Source organism: Barbatula barbatula, assembly GCF_947034865.1.
Source record: "Barbatula barbatula genome assembly, chromosome: 1".
Classification (NCBI taxonomy): domain Eukaryota; kingdom Metazoa; phylum Chordata; class Actinopteri; order Cypriniformes; family Nemacheilidae; genus Barbatula; species Barbatula barbatula.
The window spans coordinates 32,312,014-32,334,128 of NC_136766.1; the positions used below are offsets into that span (position 1 = coordinate 32,312,014).

Below are 22,115 nucleotides of genomic sequence, written 5' to 3' on the forward strand. Positions count from 1 at the left end.
TATGTGAACCATGAATCCAACTCAAGCATGAAAGTTCAGCTTCAAAAGGATTTACCATAATTTCTCTTGTTTATTGCAGTTTAAAACACATCTCGAACATTTTATGTTAAACAACCATTTTTCTTCTCTGTTAATTCATAAAAGTTTCAATTGAAAAAACAAAAGTAATCGCTAAAGTCAGGGTTCAAGAGCTCAACTAAAGCAAACACTGATCACAATAATGGTGATTTGTTGAAATTTATCATTTTTGATTTGAACCAATCCATAAATATAATCTGAAAAAACTGAATTAAATTGCTTGTAGCATGTTAAAGTAATTTTTTAAGTTTTTCTAAAGATAAAGTTAAAAAAAACGTTTTTCAGTGACATCAGTTTCATTTGCAAGAAAAGGGAGGAGCTATGAAATCACAGGTCTGTGACAGCTTTCAGAGAAAATGAAACTAAACCTATTGTACAGCTGTTCAACCTGACGTCTACAAAAAAGAGATTTGAGACAAAGACGACATGATCACAGGTAACATGATTTAATATGTGAAGAATTTCCCAGAACACGTTTCTAATATTGGTGTTTTGCTTTAGTGGGGTGTATGTCTAACTACAGCGCATAAGTCAAAACCAGATTAATACACAAGTTAAATTCAACTAATGTTTCATATACAGTGAAGTGTTAACAGAACGTTCATAAAAAAAGACTATTGTATTTGTTTGTAACATTTAAATCTCATTGTAAAGTTTAGTGTGTATTGTTATTGCGTAAACGGCTTACAGACTATAAACAGGAAGTAAAGGCTATGGACTTTTGGCTAAATGATAATCAGAAGGTTAAAATCACGTTAAACCAGAGGAACAAAGCATTTTTTATTTGCTTTATTTTAAAAACACAGTGTACTGTACTTGTCGTCTCATTTTTCAGTTTTTTTCTTTTAAAATGTGCTTTGAAATAGTGCACATGTGATTAAGTTTTTATATCTTGCTATCAATGCATAGATGAGACAAAATAATTCTTTAAAATCAGTTTATTATTTAATTATATATTTATGAGTTCTTTTTTTAATGATTATCTATTTTAAGAATATATATATTGATTTTCAACTTTTAAACACAACAATTTATCAAATAAACAAAAAAGAAAAAATGGACATACATACAAATAAAACAAATTATCGTCTCACCACTCAATTAGATCAGTAAAACAATGGACAATTTTTGATGCAACAATCTCTGTGACAAAATGATATCTCCCTTAACAAACCCTGTAGAGAAGACAGAAGAAATGCTGTGACACCTACTGTATTAAGTAGTCTAAAGACACATATTCAAGAATAACTCTATGCCAAAATCACTTTTAACTCCATTAGTTGACATGTGTCAGATGAGATTCTGTGAATGTGATTTTTGTTGTGACTGTTTCATCAAAAACATTAAAGAGAAGACGTGCAATGGCTTAATCATCAAAAACATCACCGAAACCAAGAAGCACCAGGAGAGAGAGTATGGATGAAACTCCATGTAAGTCAATCACCCGAATTGAATGAATAAACACACACTGCAAAAAAAAATTTTTACCAAATTTTACAATTGTTCCACATAATGTTGAATATTTCAGTTTAAAAAAAAGATTTTGGATGTATTTTTTCAAATATGGTCAAAAAACATAAAAGGCCGCACATTTACAAGAAAATGTTATAACATTAAATAAAGCAAAAAAGTATGTGAGATTAAAAAAATTGTTTTCTTTACACATGAAAACTCTCTTCAACTTAATGAAAATGGGTGCATTTATTCATGCCTAGTTATGAAGTAATTGTTCATGATTTCTCAGCTCTGTCATCGTCCAGTGTTTCTCTGACGGAGGAGCTTCAGTGTTCTGTGTGTCTGGAGGTGTTCAGTGATCCAGTCAGCACTCCATGTGGACACAACTTCTGCAGGAGCTGTCTGAAACAGTACTGGGACAACAGTCACATCTACTCGTGTCCAATGTGTAAAGAAACATTCAGTAAAAGACCAGACCTCAAGATCAACACAACACTCAGACAGGTTGTGCTGCACTACAAAGAAAAGTTCATTATGAGAAGATCTGAAGTTCTCTGTGACATCTGTGATGAAAGAAAGCTGAAAGCCCTGAAGTCCTGCCTGATGTGTCAGAACTCTTACTGTGAAACTCATCTGGAGCCTCATCATAGAGTCCCAAACTTAAAGAAACACAAACTGATGGATCCTGTGGAGAATATAAAGGACTATATATGTCAGAAACATGAGAGACCTCTGGAGTTCTTCTGTAGAGATGATCAGACATGTGTGTGTGTGTTTTGTACTGATGGAGACCACAAGACTCACAACACTGTTCCTCTAGAGGAGATGAGTAAAGAGAAGAAGGTTTGAGTCAATAACAACATTAAAACATGATTTAATAACCTGTTTACCTGTGATCAAATGTGTCTGTGTGTTGCTGTCTGCCTATAGACTCAACTGAAGAAAACACAGAGAGACGTTCAGCAGATGATCCAGGAGAGAATCAAGAAGATTCAAGACATCAAACACTCAGCACAACTCAGAAAAGTAAGTTGAAGAGAAGAAGTGTTTGTCTTATAAATAAAGATGATGAATGAAAACATGATTGTTTCAGAGAAACACAGATGAGGAGAAAGCAGCTAGTGTTGAGGTCTTCAGCGCTCTGATCAGATCCATTGAGAGATGTCAGACTGAGCTGCTGGAGATGATGGACGAGCAGCAGAAAGCAGCAGAGAAACAGGATGAAGATCTCATGAAAGATCTGGAGCAGGAGATCACTGAGCTGAAGAGGAGAGACAGTGAGCTGGAGCAGCTCTCACACACTGACCATCATCTCCACCTCCTACAGGTCAGTCTTTCTCTCTGTCTGTCTCTCTCTCTCTCTGTCTCTCTCTCTCTCTCTCTCTCTCTCTCTCTCTCTCTCTCTCTCTCTCTCTCTCTGTTGCATGCTGGGAGTGAGTGGGCGTAGTGTGGTGAGTGTGGTAGCCGACTGTGGCTGTTAAGAGTGTTTTTTTCTAAACTATTTCTTTTTTTCTTGTAAGTGTTTTTTGTTTGTTTGTGTTTTGTGTGAGGATAATCTGCTTCCAGCATTTAGGCTGGGAAGCATGGTGACTCCAAACACAATGGGTTTTGAAAATTTAACTCAGCGTCATGGAGTAAAAATTTATTCAAATGCTAACGCGGAAGATGTTTGTTTGGCTATAGGAGACGTTGTGGGTCATGAAAACATTGTGTCAGCTTCGTGAATGAATAATGCTTTTGTGCTGTTTTTTAGCACTATTGAATAGTGAATGAAGTAGTGCAAAACGATGTTGCAATCAAAGGTTCATTCACGCAGGTGTTCCCTCTGAGCACTCCTGCTAAGAAAATAATGATTTCAAACGTCCCTCCGTTTGTGAAAGACGAGATGATCATGCGGGAATTGTCACGATATGGGAAGATAGTTTCGCCCATTAAAAAAATTCCGCTTGGATGTAAATCGCCTCTGGTGAAACACCTTGTGTCTTTTAGGAGACAGGTGTTTATGATTTTGAAGAATGGCGAGGATGAACTTGACCTGGTTTTTAAATTTAAAGTAGAAGGCTTTGATTATGCTGTCTTCGCATCATCTGATACGACGATTAAATGTTTTAGTTGCGCGAAAATCGGACATTTTAGTCGTAATTGCCCTGATAAAGTGAATATGATCACAGATTGATGTTGGTGAAGCGGGGAGCGCTGCGGATGTAGTACAGATCTCGTCCGAAACTAGTGCAGTGGTGAATCCCGCGAATACTGTGATTGAGCCGCTCAAGGGAGTGTATGGCGAGGAGGCGCAGGCGTCGGTTTCCACTGTTGTTCATGAGAAAGACATTGCAAAGGAAGATCTGAGTTTGAATGAAGGTGGATTGGACATGGAAGTTGAACCGAACTCCAATTAAAAGAAAAAAGAATCGAAACGATAAAATCAGTAAACAAATTAAAATAGGTGACGCTGTTGAAGACGAAATTGCAGCTCCTTCGGAGGATGATGATTCAGATTCTAGCGTTTCTGTGTGTTCGGAGTTCTCAGCTTGTTCCCAAAATGAAGCAGCAAATGTTTTGTACAAAGCTGAAGACATAATTGTTTTTCTTCAAGAAACGAAAGGGATAAAGGGTGTGGTGATTGAGGACTATTTTCCTAATCGTGCACAATTTGTGAAGGACACTAGATATTTGATAAAAGAAGGGGCTTTCGCAGATCTCGAAGTGTATCGTTTACGGAAGCTTGTAAACAAGTTAAAAAAACAAATATATAAAGATGATAAGAACGCTATGGTTTAAATCTCTTAGGGTTTTTTTTTTTACTATATGCATAATCTCTGTCCTTTCCCATTTGAGTTTCTTGTTGAACCTAATTAAAACTATGAGTCAGCTAACAATTGGAACTCTTAATCTTAACGGAGCTAGAGATGTCCGTAGAAGGATGATGTTGTATGAATTTATAAATCAGAAGTCTGTTGATGTAATGTTTATACAAGAAACGCATAGTGATCAAAGAAATGAGGTGGACTGGAAAAGAGAGTCAGGAGGTCAACTCTTTCTTAGTCACAAATCCTCTGTAAGTGGAGGTGTAGCAATTTTATTTTCTAAGAATATGACTCCATTATCTTATGAATCTGTTGAAGTTGAAAAAGGTCGGTTTTTAAAAGTTATTGTTAAATTTGAAAAAATTGTGATGTTTTTTTTAAATATTTATACTCCTAATAGTGGAGTAGAAAGAGTTTTGTTTTTAAACTTAGTCAACACTACTCTGAAAAACCTAAATACAGATGATCTCCTAGTTTTAGGGGGAGACTTTAATTGTACCGAGGATGATAAAATAGACCGAAATCATTTAGAGCCACATGTTGCGTCTCAAAGAGTTATTAAGCAACTCGTGCAAACTTTTGATCTTTGTGACATATGGAGAAATATGCATAAAAAAGTAAGGCAGTACACATGGGTTCATTGTAAAGATAAGTCATTGTCTTTGGCACGTCTTGATCGGTTTTATAGTTTTAAGCACCAGTTTAATTTTTTTAAATCTTGTCAAATTAGTCATGTTGGTTTTTCAGATCACAGTGCAGTTCTTTGTACAGTATTAGTGAATTATGTGAAGTCGAGCAGTGCCTATTGGCATTTTAATACATCTTTGCTCGATGATAAACAATTTAAAGATTCTTTTATTTTTTTCTGGGATGTTTTTAAACAACAAAAGTATTTATATAGTTCCCTGCAACAGTGGTGGGATTGCGGGAAAATACAAATCAAATTTTTTTTGCCAGCAATACACTCTTAATGTTAAAAAAGAAATAACTCGATCAATGAATACCTTAGAGGCTGAGATAGCTGATTTGTATAGTTTGTCTGCATCTACAGGGAAAAAAGACCATATTGAAGCTCTGACATCAAAGAAAACCCTATTGGCAAACTTGATGCATATTAAGGCACAGGGAGCGCTGGTTCGTTCACGTTTCCAAAACATTACACAAATGGATGCACCTTCCAAATTTTTCTTCAGTATGGAGAAAAAAAAGGGTCAAAGTAGAATAATTCAATCCTTGGTCTCTGATACAGGACAGGAACTAACTAAAACGTCTGAAATAAGAGAAGTTGCTGTACAGTTTTATACAAAATTATACATAGCTGATCTTACAAATGAGAAGATGACTACTAGTAGTTTTTTTGAAGGTCTGCCAAAACTTGATGAGGAGAGCAATGAAAGTTTGCAACAATCTTTGACAGAACAAGAACTTTATACGGAAAGATGGGTATGGAGAATGGAAAATCCCCTGGGATTGATGGGTTACCCATTGAGTTCTATAAAACTTTCTGGCTCAGTTTAAGAGAAGACCTCTTGGCGGTGTTTGATGAAAGCCTTACTAATGGGTTTCTTCCCCTTTGTTGCAGAAGGGCAGTTATTACTTTATTGCCCAAAAAAGGTGAACTGGAGGCCTGTTTCCCTCCTTTGTTCAGAGTATAAAATCCTGTCTAAAACACTAGCTACAAGATTGAGTAAAGTAATTGGGAAGGTGATACACTATGATCAAACATATTGTGTACCAAATAGATAGATTTTTGATAATATAACTCTAATCAGAGATGTTTTAGAAGTTTTAAAGCTGTTTGGTATAAATACTGGCCTTATTTCTTTAGACCAAGAGAAGGCGTTTGATCGTGTTGAACACCTTTATTTGTGGCACACTTTACAAGCTGTGGCATGCATAGACGAGACAGACACAGTACTTCGAATCTTTCTAGCCCCGGAGGGTGGTTTATTGGGAGACACAGCAAAAGGGTTACAGGTAAGTGCAGCTGTGGGGAAGTTAGCTCCTCGTGTGCTCCCGGGTTCAGAGGTGGTGCTCGTGCCTCTTAGGTGAAAGGTGGTGAAGTGTCTGTGCCTGGTGAGCGGTGCCTTGGTGATCGTCACTCGCTGGTCTCTGTTAAAGGAAGCAAACGACACGTTAGACAATAACATCTCCGTTGAGAACAAGCTCACCCTTTCCTCTTCTTCCTCTGTTTATAAAGGGTGAGCTTGATAGGGACCAGGTGGTGACGATCTGCCGGTGTGGTGGCTTGATTATGCCGTTGCCATGACGACGCTGATTGGCCACTGGCCCGCTCGTCACACTCCCCCCTCTAAGCGTCGACATGGTATGGCGGCTCGCTCTGTACGGAATTAGGGGGCACTGGGGGGGAATTTGTGCCCCTGACCTTGATGCCCAACCTGACCACATCCGGGATAGGCCATCGGCGTTGCCATGGGAAGCCCCCGCCCGATGTGTGACTGTGAAGTGGTAGTCCTGGAGCGCAAGGAACCACCTGGTCACCCTGGCATTGGAGTCCTTGGCTTTGGTCATCCAGGTCAATGGTTCGTGGTCTGTAACCAGGGTGAAGCTCCTTCCCAGCAGGTAATAGCGGAGCTCCAGGACAGCCCACTTTATGGCGAGGGCTTCTTTCTCCACCGTGGCATACCGGGTTTCCGCTGGGGTGAGCTTCCGACTGATGTAGACGACCGGGTGTTCCTTTCCATCCAGGTCCTGGGACAGGACCGCTCCCAACCCGGTGTCGGAAGCATCAGTCTGGAGTGTGAAGGGGCAGCCGAAGTCTGGGGCGTGTAAGACGGGCGAGGAGGAGAGAGCCTGTTTCAGGGCCCGAAATGCTGCCTGGGCCTCCTGGTTCCAGATGACTTTCTCCGGCTGCCCCTTCTTGGTCAGGTCGGTCAGGGGGCTGGCTAGAGAGGAGAAAGCAGGGATGAAGCACCTGTAATAGCCGGCTAACCCGAGAAACGCCCGCACCTGGGTCTTCGTGGTAGGTCGGGGAGCCTTCTGGACGGCCTCTGTTTTGTTGGGCTGTGGTTGGATTAATCCGCGTCCAACTCTGAAGCCGAGGTAGTGGGCTTCCGCCAGGCCCAGGTGGCACTTTCTCGGGTTCGCAGCGAGCCCTGCCTTCCGCAGGTCCAGCAGGATCTTCCGGAGCCTCGTCAAATGTTCCTCCCACGACCCCGAGTGGATAACCAAGTCATCCAAGTAGGCTGCCGCGTAACTTTGGTGGGGCCTCAACAGAATGTCCATCATGCGTTGGAACGTGGCAGGTGCTCCATGCAGTCCAAAGGGCAAGACCCTATATTGCCAATGGCCCGACGGTGTACTGAAGGCAGTTTTCTCCTTGGCCTCCGGGGAAAGGGGTACCTGCCAGTAGCCCTTGGTAAGGTCAAGCGTTGAGATAAACCGTGCCTTCCCTAACCGGTCCAGGAGTTCATCCACTCGGGGCATGGGGTAGATGTCGAAAGCGGAGACCTCGTTTAGGCGCCGAAAGTCGTTGCAGAACCGTAATGTTCCATCTGGCTTTGGTACCATTACGATTGGGCTGGACCAGGGGCTACGTGAGGGTTCAATCACCTGCAGATCTTTCATCCTGGTAATTTCTTCGTCAATAGCCAGCCGACGAGCCTCAGGGACCCTGTAGGGCCGCTGTCGGACGACGACTCCCGGGGGTGTCCGAATCTCATGTTGGATGATTCGAGTCTGCCCCGGTCGTTCCCGGAATACATCAGAGAACTGACGGACCAAGGTCTCTAGATCGCCCTTCTGGCCTGGGGAAAGGTGCTCGCCCACTTGAACCACTGGTGGTTCCATCTCCGCGAAGGCGGCCATCTCTTGGGCTGGGGCCACCCACTTTTTTAGCAAGTTCACGTGGTAGAGCTGTTCGAGTTTCCTTCTGGCCGGCTGACGGACCCGGTAGTTGACCGGCCCAACCTTCTCGACGATGGTGTAGGGGCCCTTCCAGGACGCCAGGAACTTCGAGGTAGCCGAGGGGTCACCTGGCTGGAATTCTCTTGGCTGTGTGGGCCGGTCATACAACCGCTTCTGGGCGCGCTGGGCCTCGAGCAGATGCTCCTTCACGAGTGGCATGACTCGTCGATGCGTTCTCTCATCTGTTGAACATGCTCCACAATATTCCGATGCGGGGCGGGTTGTTGCTCCCAGGCATCTCGGGCTACATCCAGGAGCCCCCGAGGTTGACGGCCAAACAGAAGTTCAAACGGGGTAAACCCGGTAGACGCCTGGGGTACCTCTCTCACGCCGAAGAGCACGTAGGGAAGCATGAGGTCCCAGTCACGCCCATCCTCTGCCACCACTCGCCGTAACATCCTCTTCAGGGTTTGGTTGAATCTCTCTACTAAGCCGTCCGTCTGAGGGTGATATACCGAAGTGCGGAGCTGTTTCACCTTGAGTAGGTGGCAGAGATCGGCCATCAGCCGAGACATGAAGGGGGTCCCTTGGTCCGTCAATATCTCGGAGGGGATTCCCACCCTGCTGAACAGCATGAAGACCTCTTTGGCAATCGCCTTGGTGGTGGCTTTTCGAAGAGGGAGGGCTTCCGGATACCGGGTGGCATAATCAACGATTACGAGAATGTATTCATGACCACGGGCAGACTTCGGAAGGGGCCCCACCAGGTCCAGGCCAATGCGCGAGAAGGGTATCTCTATCACGGGGAGAGGGATCAAGGGGCTAGGGGGAGGTCGTTGGGGGGACGTCAGCTGGCAGGTGGGACATCCTTGGCAGAACCTTTTTACCTCCGCTTCGAGTCCTGGCCAGTGGAAACGGTCCCTTATCCGCTGGGCCGTGTTGGCGGCCGCGAGATGTCCGGCCATCGGGTGCACATGTGCAAGCTCCATAACTACCCCCGTCTTCGCCTTGGGAACGACCAACAAGGATTTTTCCTCCCCCCGCCTTAGGGCGACACAGTACAGCAGCCCGTTCTTCACGATGAAGTGAGGAAGAGGGTGAGGAGCTGGATGTCTGACTTCCTCGTCGACTAGTCGAACTTGGTTCCAACAGTTGCGTAAGCGGTCATCCTCCCGCTGCTCCCTTCCAAACGAACCCCCTTCGGTGACCCTCTGAAAAAGATCAACATCCAGGTTAGTGGAACGAGGAACACACTCACCCCCTTGCTCACTTTCGGTGGCCATCAGCGCTGGCTGAGTTCTCGCTGTGCGTCGGCGTCGCGGGGGCTTGGTCCTCCATCGATTGGGCTGCATCGTCGCGGCCAACAGTTGGTCGAACCCTGGCCAGTCACGTCCGAGGAGAAGAGGTACAGGGAGGTCATTCACAATGCCTACTTCCAAAGGCCAGGACCCGGGGCTTGCCTTGATGACGCTGATTGGCCACTGGCCCACTCGTCACAAAGCTTTTGGTTTTCATACACGTTTTATTAATATGATTAAGGCAATGTATTGTGAAATTGAGAGTTTGATTAAAATTAATGGAAGTTTGTGTGCCCCCTTTAATGTACAGAGAGGGGTTCGACAAGGATGTGCCATGTCTGGGTTATTATATGTGCTGGCTATAGAACCACTGCTGTCTATGTTACGAAATAAATTGAAGGGTTTAACATTGCCACAATGTAACAATGCTTTCCATTTATCTGCATATGCTGATCACGTAATTGATTTTATAAATGATAGTGATGATGTTGAAACATTAAAACAAATTGTTAATGATTTTAAAGATATTTCATCAGCAACTGTAAATTGGGGGAAAAGTGATGCTTTATTGATTGGTAAATGGGAAGAGGGAAATCCCATTTTACCAGGAAGTTTAGTGTGGAAAAAAGATGGGTTAAAATATCTTGGTGTTGTTTTAGGCAATGAAGTTTTCATGCAGAAAAACTGGGAAGGAATGGCAGATAAAGTAACAGGACGTTTGAAAAAAATGGAAATGGCTGCTTCCTCAGTTGTCTTTCAAAGGACGTACACTCATTATCAACAATCTTGCGGCTTCTTCTCTGTGGCATAGACTTGCATGTGTTGACCCTCCGGTTGGTCTCCTGGCGAAAATTCAAGCAGAAGCAGTGAATTTTTTTTGGGACAGCTTGCATTGGATTCCTCAAAGCGTCTTGTTCCTTGCTAAAGAAGATGGAGGCCAAGGTCTAGTGCATTTAGCAAGTAGATCTGCTGCTTATCGTCTGCAGTTTGTGCAGAAGTTCCTTCTAGGATCTGAAAGACTGGTATGGAGATCGGTGGCACGATGCATTCTGCGCAGAATAAGTGGACTTGGTCTGGACAATGTTTTGTTTTTAATGGACTCGAAAAAATTTGATTTTAGAGGAGTTCCTGTTTTTTATCGAAGTCTCTTTAAAATATGGAGTCTGTTTAAGCCTCAATGGATGGAACCACTAATGTCCTTGTATTGGTTACTGGAAGAGCCCATTGTGTGTGGAGCACGTCTTGATGTGTCTGGTGATGAATTGCCAGGTCTAAATAATCTGTTGTACAGAAGTGGATCTCTACAGTTAAAACACATTATAAATAATACAGGTCCTGTTTTTAAAGATGTAGAAACAGTTTCAGCCTTAGTAAAGGTAAAGTCTGCCCGATACATTAAACGTTTTTTAGATAAACTGCAGGGGGTTTTAAATGTACAAGAAAGAGGTTTACTTGTTGAGTACAACAAGAAATGCATATTTCCAGATTGTGAAGATATCTTCCCAGATTTAAATATTGTACCTGATCTTTCTTCATTCAATGACATTAATCCCAGGTTGAAGAAGGAAATTGATGTGCAAATAGATTTTTCTGAAGTTAAAGGGAAAGCATTGTACAGAAGTATTGTGAAAGTGACGAATATTAAATGGTTAAACAGAAATGATACTGTATGGAGAGACACATTAGAGATGACTGAAACAAAAAAACCAGTGTGGAGGATTCTGTACAAACCTCTGTTACCTAAAAGAGTGGGTGATCTTCAATGGAGGATACTGCATGGGGCTATAGCAGTTAACTCTTTTGTGGCAATGTTGAACCCAAATGTAAGTAAAAACTGCCCTTTCTGCAATGAAAGGGAGACTGTGTTTCATTGTTTTATGTTTTGTAACAGACTTTCGTTTTTTTTTGGTCTTTTGGAGCTTCTTTTTGAATCTTTTGAGGTTCGTTTCACAAAGCAGGATTTTATTCTTGGTTGTATGTATACCATTAAGGGAAAATTTAAATGTCATTTGCTTAATTTTATTGTTGGTATTGCAAAGCTATCCATTTACATAACTAGTAGGAATTGTCATGATTCTGCTGCATCATGTCATGTTTCTCTTAGTGTAGTGGCAGGATCATGACAGAACCTCATGTTTAATATGGAGAGAGGCAATTATTATGGTCTTACAGACACTCTCTCTGGTCTCCGCTTTGTTCCCATCCTCTCGTTACCCTCGTTATTGATTAATGCCCTACACCTGTTTCCCTCTTGATTTGCTCCCTTACTTAATGCCCTTGTGTCTTCTGTCTTGTGCTGGTTCATTGTGGTTCGTGTGATGAGTTCATGTGTCCTGTTAGTGTAGTTATTTGTAGTTCATGTTTAAAGTTTATTGTAGTCTTGTTTAAGTGTAGTTAGTTTTAGTCCTGTCTTGTTATTGTACCCATGTCATGTTTTGTTGTGTTACCCCCACGTGGGTCTTTGTTTTATTATTTATTAAATATATGTTAAGTTAACCGCTGTTTGCACCTGGGTCCTCTGTCCTTGTCTCACCACTCGAGAATCATGACAGGAATAAAATCGAACAGAAAGGAGAACAAGAACTTTTAACATCTTTTAAGAAAATGGTAAATTCACGACTTGTAATTGAGTTAAACTTTTATAAATTAATGAGTAATTTGAATATCTTTGAAGTTGAGTGGTGCTGGAAAAATGTGCTGTGTTCATTAGTTGATAATGAACTGGTTATTTCAGAAGTGTTGATGTAAGTTTTTTACTGTAATAAAAGGATTGTCAAAATTCAAATTCTGTCTCTGTCGCTCTTCTTTGCATGGTCTAAAGGTTGGTGTTTTTGTGACTTTTTTTGTTGCAGTCACAGTGGAAGACGTGCTAATTGGAGGGGACTATTCTTAGCTTTTATACTGTGCTAGGCTTTAATGGACTAGTTTGATGCACTTATGTATTTTCGTTGCCTATGTTGTTATAATTGCTTCCAATGTTTCCTCATCTGTAAGTCGCTTTGGATAAAAGCGTCTGCTAAATGACTAAATGTAAATGTAAATGTAGGACACAAGAATATAGTGTCCGCTTCTCGTCTGAATAAAGCTGTAGTAGTTATCTTGAAAGAACACAACTTTGTTAATCATTTAATCGAAATGGTCTCGTTATAAATGAAACTTTGTTCAGATTACCCCGTTATATGATCCAACAGTGAAATTCACGATATCGAATGGTCTACCTTGCAATTCGGATGGAGCAATGGAAACGGAATTAGTACATTTTAGCAATTTGCCAGTGGTTTCAAAACAATTACGTTAGGCTGTAAACACCCGTCTTTGAAACACGTCACATCTTTTATGGTGTGCGTATATGGTGTACGCAAGCACTGGCAGCTTAAGGTGCTTTGATTGCGGCGATTTAGGACATAAAAAGATTGCATGCCCACATAGGGAGCGCGCACCAGAGGATAGGCAAGGCCTACTGACTCAGGAGAGGGAGACGCGGTGGAGCAGGAGCGAACTGCTCAAGAGGAACACGCAGGTCCGGCAAGGTGATCGTGAAGTACATGAGAATGTTGTGAGAAATACATGTGCATGAACGTCAGCAAAGTGAGAAAACTGCAAACACTATGTTATGGAAATTGCAGGGCCAAGCAGGTCCGAGTCTGAGATTTGCGGTTAAGTAGTATGTTTCCCTTCTCGACTACGAATGTGTCTTCCAAAGAGGGTCTGTATGTGGAGTTTCTCAAGATATGTCCATTAAAGATCCCTCTTCGTATACATTAGATGAAATTAATGGGTTTCTTGATGAGACATTTGGAAGACAAGTCAACATTAAGTCAACATCAAATAATTTTTTTGAGAGGTCAGGCTCTTCAAAAGACTACAAATTTTGATCAGCTGAGTAAAAAGAAATGTTTTCGTTTAAAAAAACATGTTACAGTTATTAGGAAATGTAGAATGGTGGATAAAAAGAAAAGGCTTAAAGCATTTTTATAGATTTTAGCCATGCATCATGCAGTGTTCTTCTCTCTTTTTTCTTTTCTTCTTGTCTTTTCTGTCTTTGTGTTTTTTTCTTTCCTCCCTAAATTATCAGGGATTTGGACAGAACCCATGCGCAGGCAGTCAAGTGTAAAATAACTTTATTGAAACTAATGGGTGGGACAAACCTGGGTGCACTATAACTGGGTGGGGACTTAGGAGGGGCAGGACCCTGCTTCCTAGAGCTGGGTGGAGGGGTGGGGCAGGAAGGTCTGGGCATGGAAGGGGAACCTCTCATGGGACGGGAGGAACTAGAACGGGTAGGGAAAGACGGGACCGCCATGGTAGAGAAAGGATGGGATAATGCCGACTGAGCTGTTGGCTGGACAGGAATGGGTACAGGCAGGGGCACCGGCTGCTGCGGCTTCCAGGAACCTATCAAGGTAATCCGCCAGGTCTGAGTTCCCCTGACGAACGCTACAGAGGGAACGAGGCTGGCGGGACCTTGCAGCGATCACTGCTGCCTGCTGGGTTCTTCTTTGTGGTCGGTTCATTCTGTAAGGGATTTGGTCGGAACCCATGCGCAGACAAGGAGCGGCATGACATATTTAATATATATGTTGAGGGTGGGCTCATTAAATATCAATGGAGGGAGGGATGGTCATAAACGAGGGTTGGTGTCTGAAATTATGCTCAATAAAAAGTTACACGTCATTGTATCGCTAGAAACGCAAAGTGATATGTGTAACGAAGTAGAGTGGGGTATGTGGTGGAAAGGTCAACATGTACTTGTCATGGTACAAATCTGAGTGCTGGAATTGCTCTCCTTTTTTCTCCAGATATAAAAGTAAGCATAGAAAAAACTGAAGAACTTGTAAAAGGTTGCTTGCTTCTTGTCAAGACTATTATTAAAGGGATGACAATTTATTTTACAAATGTTTATGCACCAAATGTGGGAAATGAGCGTTTACATTTTTTTAGAGTGCTAAATAATACCTTACAACAGGATTTTAGTGATGGAGACATCATCATTGGTGGAGATTGGAATTGTACAGAATGTTTCAATGTTGGTGCTGCTCGCTTAGACAGAATTTATGTTTTTTTAGTTTATGTAAAATTTTAATAACAGGATTATTGACTGCTTTATTTCTCCTGTAGGTTTTTGTGATCACCATTTAGTATTTATTTCAGTAAACTTGGGACTATTTTCGAGGAAATCTTCTTATTGGCATTTTAATGCCAAACTGTTACATGTGTTTTTGTGTTTTTTTTAATCATTGGAAGCTTGTGGAAGTTTGGAAGTTTGAATCTGTGGGGGAAAAAGCTCTGTATGTGACTTGTGTGAAAGTGACCAACACACATTTTCTCTTCAGAGTAAAGTCATCTAAATGGACTGATTTTTTTGGAGCGAACATCTCCCCCAAAGGTAGCTGGCGGTTACTGTTTAACAGCCCATTGACAAACAGACTGGCGATTTACAATGGAGGATTGTACACAGTGCAATAGCTATGAACAAACATGTGGTGCACCTCAATCCAAATGCAGAGGTGGGGTGTTTATTTTGTTCTGAACCCGAAACTGTTTTTCAGCTCTTTGTGCAATGTGCACGGTTGGGTAAACATCTTTAGGTGAAGATTTATCTTCCCAACTGTTCATTTTAGGGCCAAAATATTTCGTTAGTCGCAAACATGTTCTTGTTTTACTAAATTTTGTGTTTGGAACTGCCAAACTCACTATTTGGAAAACAAGGACAAATAAAATGCTTGGTAAAGATACATTAGATCCTTTGCTGATGTTCAAGGGTTTGGTAGCATCAAGGCTCAGGATAGAATATGCATATTATAAGTTGGTTGGGCGCTTACCAGTGTTGGTGAATACTTGGGCCATAAATGGAGTGGTATGCACAGTTAATGAAAATTATGACTTATTGTCAACTTTTTAAGTCATTTAATTAATTTTTTTGTCATTATTATTAAATTTTTGTTGCAATTGAGACTTTGTATCGCAGTTTGTTAGTGGTAACACAGACTGGTTTTAATTATGTTGTTGTAAATAAAGGAGATTTCAATCTCTCTCTCTCTCTCTCTCTCCCACTCTGTCTCTCCTCATGCTGTAGATCGACTCATCCCTGTACAGACCTCCACACACCAAGAACTGGTCTGAGATCAGTATGAAGACTGATGTGAGTGTGGAGACTCTGAGGAGAGCTCTGACTCAACTGCAGGAGACTCTAGATGACAAACTCACTCACACTGGTAGGTAACTCTCTGAAAATTAGAGATATTCCGATATGGATGAAGCAAGCACACTGTCTAAACACTTGCAATAACACCGCTATAGTTAGACATATTTGTTTTATATGTCAATAGTTTTATGTTTCTTTGATAAACTTGATTTATTGTTATTTGTGTTGACAGTGTTGAGGAGGATGCAGCAGTTTGCAGGTACAATCTGTGATCTTCACTGTTCTCAATAATACTTTACACACACATACTCACCTCTACTATTATAAACACATCAACATCTTTATATTGATTCATATTCTCTGATCTCTTTCAGTGGATGTGACTCTGGATCCTGATACAGCTAATCCATATCTCATCCTGTCTGAAGATGGAAAACAAGTGAGAGATGGAGATATTAGACATAAACTCCCAGATAATCCAGAGAGATTTGAGAAGTGCAACTGTGTTCTGGGTAAAGAGGGATTCTCTTCAGGGAGATTTTATTTTGAGGTTCAGGTGAATGGAAAAACTGACTGGACTTTAGGAGTGGCCAGAGAATCTGTAAACAGGAAGGGAATGATTAGACTGAATCCTCAGAATGGATTCTGGACTGTGATTCTGAGGGATGAATATAACTATTGGGCGTGTGCTGATCCCTTTGTCTCTCTGTCTCTGAGAGTGAGTCCACAGAAGGTGGGGGTGTTTGTGGATTATGAGGAGGGTCTGGTCTGTTTTTATGATGTGAAGAACAGATCTCTTATCTACTCTTTCACTGGACAAACTTTCACTGAGAAACTCTTTCCATGCTTCAGTCCATGTCCTAATGATGACGGTGAAAATTCAGCCCCAATGATCATCTCACCTGTTAAGGGTAAAAATGATTAATGTTTGTGCTGGAACTGGCCAAGATTTACTTTTATGTTTTTAAATCCGATAGCAAATCGGATAAGTACTATATTTATGTATGACATGTGTATAATGTTTGCAGGCTTTTTTGTTGAAAAGGTCAAGGTCAGGATACAAGAGACGATGTTGGAGGAGCTATGACACCTTTCAGTGGAACTTAAACTAAACTGAAAAACAACAATCTGCAAAAATCTTTATCCAAAAAAACTAGATATTTGAGACAAAGACGTATACGATCACAGCTGATTCATTCTTGAAGGAAATACATGAGAAATCTCTTTTAAAAGTTTTTAATGTTGAGCTTCAGTGTACAGAAAACCAGACTAATGCACAAGTTAAACTAGTTTAACCTGCCAAGTAAAATGTTAACGGAATGTTTGTAAACATAGACTATTTTATTTGTTTTCTGTAAATGTTTATTGTAAAGTTTAGCATGTGTTGTTACACAGTTTATCGAGAGGAAGTATATGGACTTTGGACAGAAAGATAAACAGCAGGTAAAAATCACGCTAAACAAGCAGACCAATACACTGTAAATATCTTCTAGTCAACCTAAAATAATTTGGCAACCTATAACAAGCACGTTTTTGAGTTAACTCAATAAACAGAGAATGAAGTTCACCCATCTTATGAAGTATGTTTAATTATTAATTGTCACAACAAATTCAAATTTACCTACCAGACACATCAAATATAAAGAAAACGTAAATTGGTTATTTTCAGTTTCACTACAATTGGTCGGGTTTTCTGCCTTACACAGACCAAGACTTGCATCATTTAACAGTTTATGATGTGTACTTACAACTGCACTTACAATTTAACATTGAACACACAAACCTCAACCATGGTAACAATCAACAACCATCATTCATTAAAAAGACGACAACAGATAACTAGCAGTAACAACAACATTAAAACATAAATTGAGACAGCAAGATCTAAAACACCAATCTTTGAAGGAAAAACAAATAAGAGGAACAGATTTGAACATGCTGCAATTCATCATGGGAACTTTCAATCTCTTGCTATATTGTTTGTTCAGAATACACTGTTTTGTAGGTTGGGCAAACTTTCTGACACATTTTGGCCAGTCAACAAAATAATATTTAAGAAACATGTTTATCCTAATTTTGTTTGGTAATGCAAAACAACCATTTGACTCCTTTAAATAAAAAATATATGTTCAAGTTAATTATTTATCTTTGTTGGGAACATTTTGCAAGTTGGAATTTTACAGTTTTGTTATATATTAAAAACGCTTTGAAATATTGCACATAGCCTATGCTGTTTTTATTCTGCTATTAATGAATACAGTAGATTAAATAATTGTCTATAATCATTTCATATTTAAATATGTCCATAGGTTTAAAAGGAAAATCTGTTGTTTTAAGTGAAGGTCAGATGTGATGTCAAACATCCACTGAGAAACTCTATCCATACTTTTGCCCAGGTCTTAAAGTTAAAGGTACAAATTCAGCCCCAAAAATCATCTCACCTACTCATTACTAAGAATAACAGAATAACATTAAACAGTGTCACATCAGGATCTCTGTGCTACTATAATGACTAGCTGACTGTACAATAACCTTTTCTCAAACCGGCAACATTCTTGTCGCGAGTCCGACTCGCCAACCATTAGGGCACGAATGCGAGTGTAGTCTGAGAGTTTAAAAGTCCGGTGAAGTGGAACGGGAATGGCAGGGAGAAGGCGCTGATGCGGGGGCCGTGGCTGACAGCGGTGGAATTGTTACAGTGTTTCTAATGTCGCGCTTTTGTTGCGTCGGGCTGGGCCAGTCGCGTCCGGTGTAGACTCGGTGTGAATAACAGAGTAAGTGTTGATTTACCTGTATGTCTACTCGTTGTACTTCGATTAATTGTACTGTATGTGTTATCACTGTCAGATGTTGTAATGTGAATTGACTTCCAAAAATATATGCAGACAAATGAGGAAAAGCAATAAAACTGTAAACTAAATTTCATCTGTGTGACTGACAACAACCCTGCAGTGTGACAGCTGGTCTTTTCTGAGCTCTCTGCCGTCGTCCCTACGATGGATAACAGGGCCATATTGTGCCGATGGGGTGCTGGGGCTATCCCAGGAGCACAGTGTGGATGGATCCAGGTTCACCAGTAAGAGCCGGGCCTCACGGATCCAGATGCGGATTCTGATGGCAAACTGCCTGAAACAGATGTGCTTCAGGCTGGGATGGCTTGTCACAGGCGGTTAAGGTGACGGTCACTCACACTTCATTATGTCCGTCTCACAGGTCAGTGAACGATAAGCCAGGTCATTGCACTATGCTGGGCTGAAGCACCCCAGGGCACCCACCATACATGCATACACATACATATCCCCCGACTAACTGTAAGACTGTTATCCTCCCCGTGTACAAAAACAACATGTTAAACATTTACAAAGGCCAAATGATACACAAGTTCACCCGATGCTTCATATGTAATCTACAAATTTTGGACTAAACTTAAAATTATTTTTGAATTGGCACAACTGCATATGTTTTCTTCTGGTAATAGAAAGTCAACTTAACATTTTAGATGTAACCAGTCACTACAATTTTTTGGACCGTTTTTTTCAGTATTTCCTGATGTTGAAGGCTCTGATTGATGATATCTTGGAGATTTTAACATTTACAGCTTTTTGTTACTTATTCAATATATTTGACAGTTTCTTTAGTCCAGTTTCTTTAAAAAATAACAGGACACCGGCTGCATGAACAATAATTGTAAGGCTATATAGATGTTGCATATCAATATAAAAAACATCAATTTGTAGATTGATTCTGTCTTCTTCCTAAAAAGCTAGATAAGTTTAAATATAAAAAATATTAATCCTTTTCTTTCGTAAACCTATCATGACATGAGTCATTTAAATGATATTTTTGATTCATTTTTCTTTTGGACCTTTATATGGACGTAAAGTGACAGATATGTATACATCAGACCAAGACTCTTATTATCCAGTGTGTCAGTCAAGGTGTGCATTTACACAGTGCACATTGTCAAGCGATTATTCCGGCTCGTGGTGCCACATCTGGAGGAAAATGTTTGACTTTGCGTTACGGTGCGTGTTGCGATTTAACAAGAGCTGCTTACGAATCGTAGACTGAGTGTTATTGTGAAATTGCATTAAACGGCAGGACAAGCCAAAGGATTGTTGAGCAACACAGCGTCAAACAGCGGTTGAGAATATTGGGCCTGCTACAAACAATAGTTTTTTGGGAAAAAAATCAAGTTTTTACCGTAAGTGTTGACGTTTTCTAAACTAAATGAGTTGACCGCCATTAACCCTTCTCAATAATCCGCAGTATCTTTCATGTCTAAACTCATTCTTCTCTCTGTTCTGTCATATCTTCTTCTTTTTGTCCTCGTCACTGTTTGGCTTCAAATGGCTCTTATAGTGCTCAGGGGCTCTGGAGGTATTTCAGAACATTCAGAGAAATCAATCCAACATGAAACCCAAAGAAAACATGGAATGTCATTGAGCAATGAGCCGCTCTTTCTCTCCTGTCAAGTGCTCAGCTTGCAGCCATAGGCCCTGGGTGTGTTTGGACCTCCGCCTGTGACACACACACACACACACACACACACACGCACACACACACACACATTCGCTTCTTTCTGCTGTATTTCAAATACAACTTGATGTGTGGGGATGTCCTTTTTGCACTTTTGTATTTTTATACTTATTTTAAGTATTAATATGTTTCACATACGAGTTGTGATCTAAGAGGAGAAAGACATCTTTCTAGGCTTTATAGTCCATGTACTCTTAAAATGGATGTGTTTAGTGTTATTGTTTAACACATTAAGGGGCGGTTTCCCAGACAAGGATTAGTTTAAACCAGGATTATATCTTCAATTACAATATTTAAGTTCTACAAAAACATTACTGGTGTGCATCTTGAAACAACACAGTCACACTACTGTAAGTTGTTTTCGATCAAGACACCTCTAACATTCAAGTTAGACTGGGACTAGACTCAAGCCCTAAACCCCCTGTGTGTTTCTTTCAACACACTTTGAGTTGACATGTTCCGAAGAAATAACTGAAATGTGTTCAGTTAAGGACAACACCTAATGTAACAAATTAATACATTTACTGACCCTAAAATTGGCGACATAATATTATGGGTCAACACAAACACAGAATGTTGTTTATTTTGAATATCTGCATGCAGATTTTCTCCTTGTGCCATGCACACGTACATCGAACTCATACCTCCCTCAATTTTCAACTCTTGTCAGATATAATTGCAATAATAAGCATCTTAAGTTAAAATTAGATACACACGGTTGATGTAACACAAGCATAAAAGTTCTCACTATGATTCGCATTGTTTACACATTCAAAACCATTGAGCATATCATGCCTTGTTTAGAGGAGGATCATATATGCAAAGTGAAAGCTAATACACACAAACAAGACAGAAAATGCACCGCACGGTTATAGTCTCCAGATTTGATCACGGGACCCTTAGGCCGTGCAATGGCGAGGAAAACATGAACACACTTGAGAAAAGCAAGGACTCATCTTGAGCCGTGATGTGCACATGCACGTTTCTTAGGCGGAGTGTTTACGGATTTCACACTCGGCTTGCGTGAATGCTCTGCAAACTGTAAGCAACACAATTTGAGGATCTGCCTTCTGCGCCGGGGATTTGGCGCCAATAAGTGCCAATTATACCTCCTGCGATATAATTTGTGTCACATTATGGAAAATGACACGGCAAAGCGATTTGATAATGACTTAACATCAACGAATGAGTCAAGGTTAAAATGGTGAACTGAAAGTCAAGTAAAGTGTGAACATGCCCATGCTTTCCATATGGCAGAGTTCTATCCCAACAAGCCTGCCTTCTTCCAGCCTACAGTGTTATGCGCAAATGATGATTGCGCCGCTGAAATAACCTCCCATGTGAGATCTGAACCTTCAACAATTTTGCACAGCAACCGTATAAAAACATATATAAAAGGCTCTGTAAAATCTATAATGCAAACCCTGTTGTGTGTGTTGCTTATCATCTCATAAATGTGATTGAATGACTCCAACTGTACCAAACACCATTCTGCATTGTTGGTCTACTAAGATAAACTCTGAATAGAACAAAAACAAACAGAATTTGTGAACATGATGGCTTGAAATTATTACCTAAGATGTTCTTATGGGTACCGTCATTGACTGGAATCGCATCTTTCTGAAACAGCAGTAAAACATCAGCTCACAAAGCATCACCCCAGATAGCACAATCCATCTGGCTTACGTCTATTTGACGTCTGCATTTACATCTGCAATACACAGTTTGCTCATCTGCAATACGTCTCGGAGACGTCTGAACATCTGTAATACGTCTGCTAAAGATCTGGAAACATCCGCTGCGTAAAAACATCTGCTGCGTAAAAACATCTGCTGCGTAAAAACATCTTCTAAACACCTTTGAAAGAGCTGTAGTTCATCCATTCTAAATCATAAACATCTTCTGGAGGTCTATGTGACGTCTCAC

At 40.7% G+C, this 22,115-nt stretch overlaps 1 protein-coding gene across 1 annotated transcript; it reads left to right on the forward strand.

Annotated features, from left to right (window-relative positions):
- Positions 1-427: 427 nt before the first annotated feature.
- On the forward strand, positions 428-17,867 carry LOC306906205 (E3 ubiquitin-protein ligase TRIM39-like). Its single transcript, XM_079477382.1, has 9 exons — positions 428-514; positions 1,428-1,509; positions 1,823-2,376; positions 2,464-2,559; positions 2,627-2,860; positions 15,582-15,720; positions 15,883-15,909; positions 16,025-16,561; positions 16,679-17,867. The coding sequence occupies exons 2-9, from the start codon at positions 1,494-1,496 to the stop codon at positions 16,735-16,737; spliced, it is 1,662 nt and encodes a 553-aa protein (XP_079333508.1). The 5' UTR covers positions 428-514; positions 1,428-1,493; the 3' UTR covers positions 16,738-17,867.
- Positions 17,868-22,115: the final 4,248 nt, after the last annotated feature.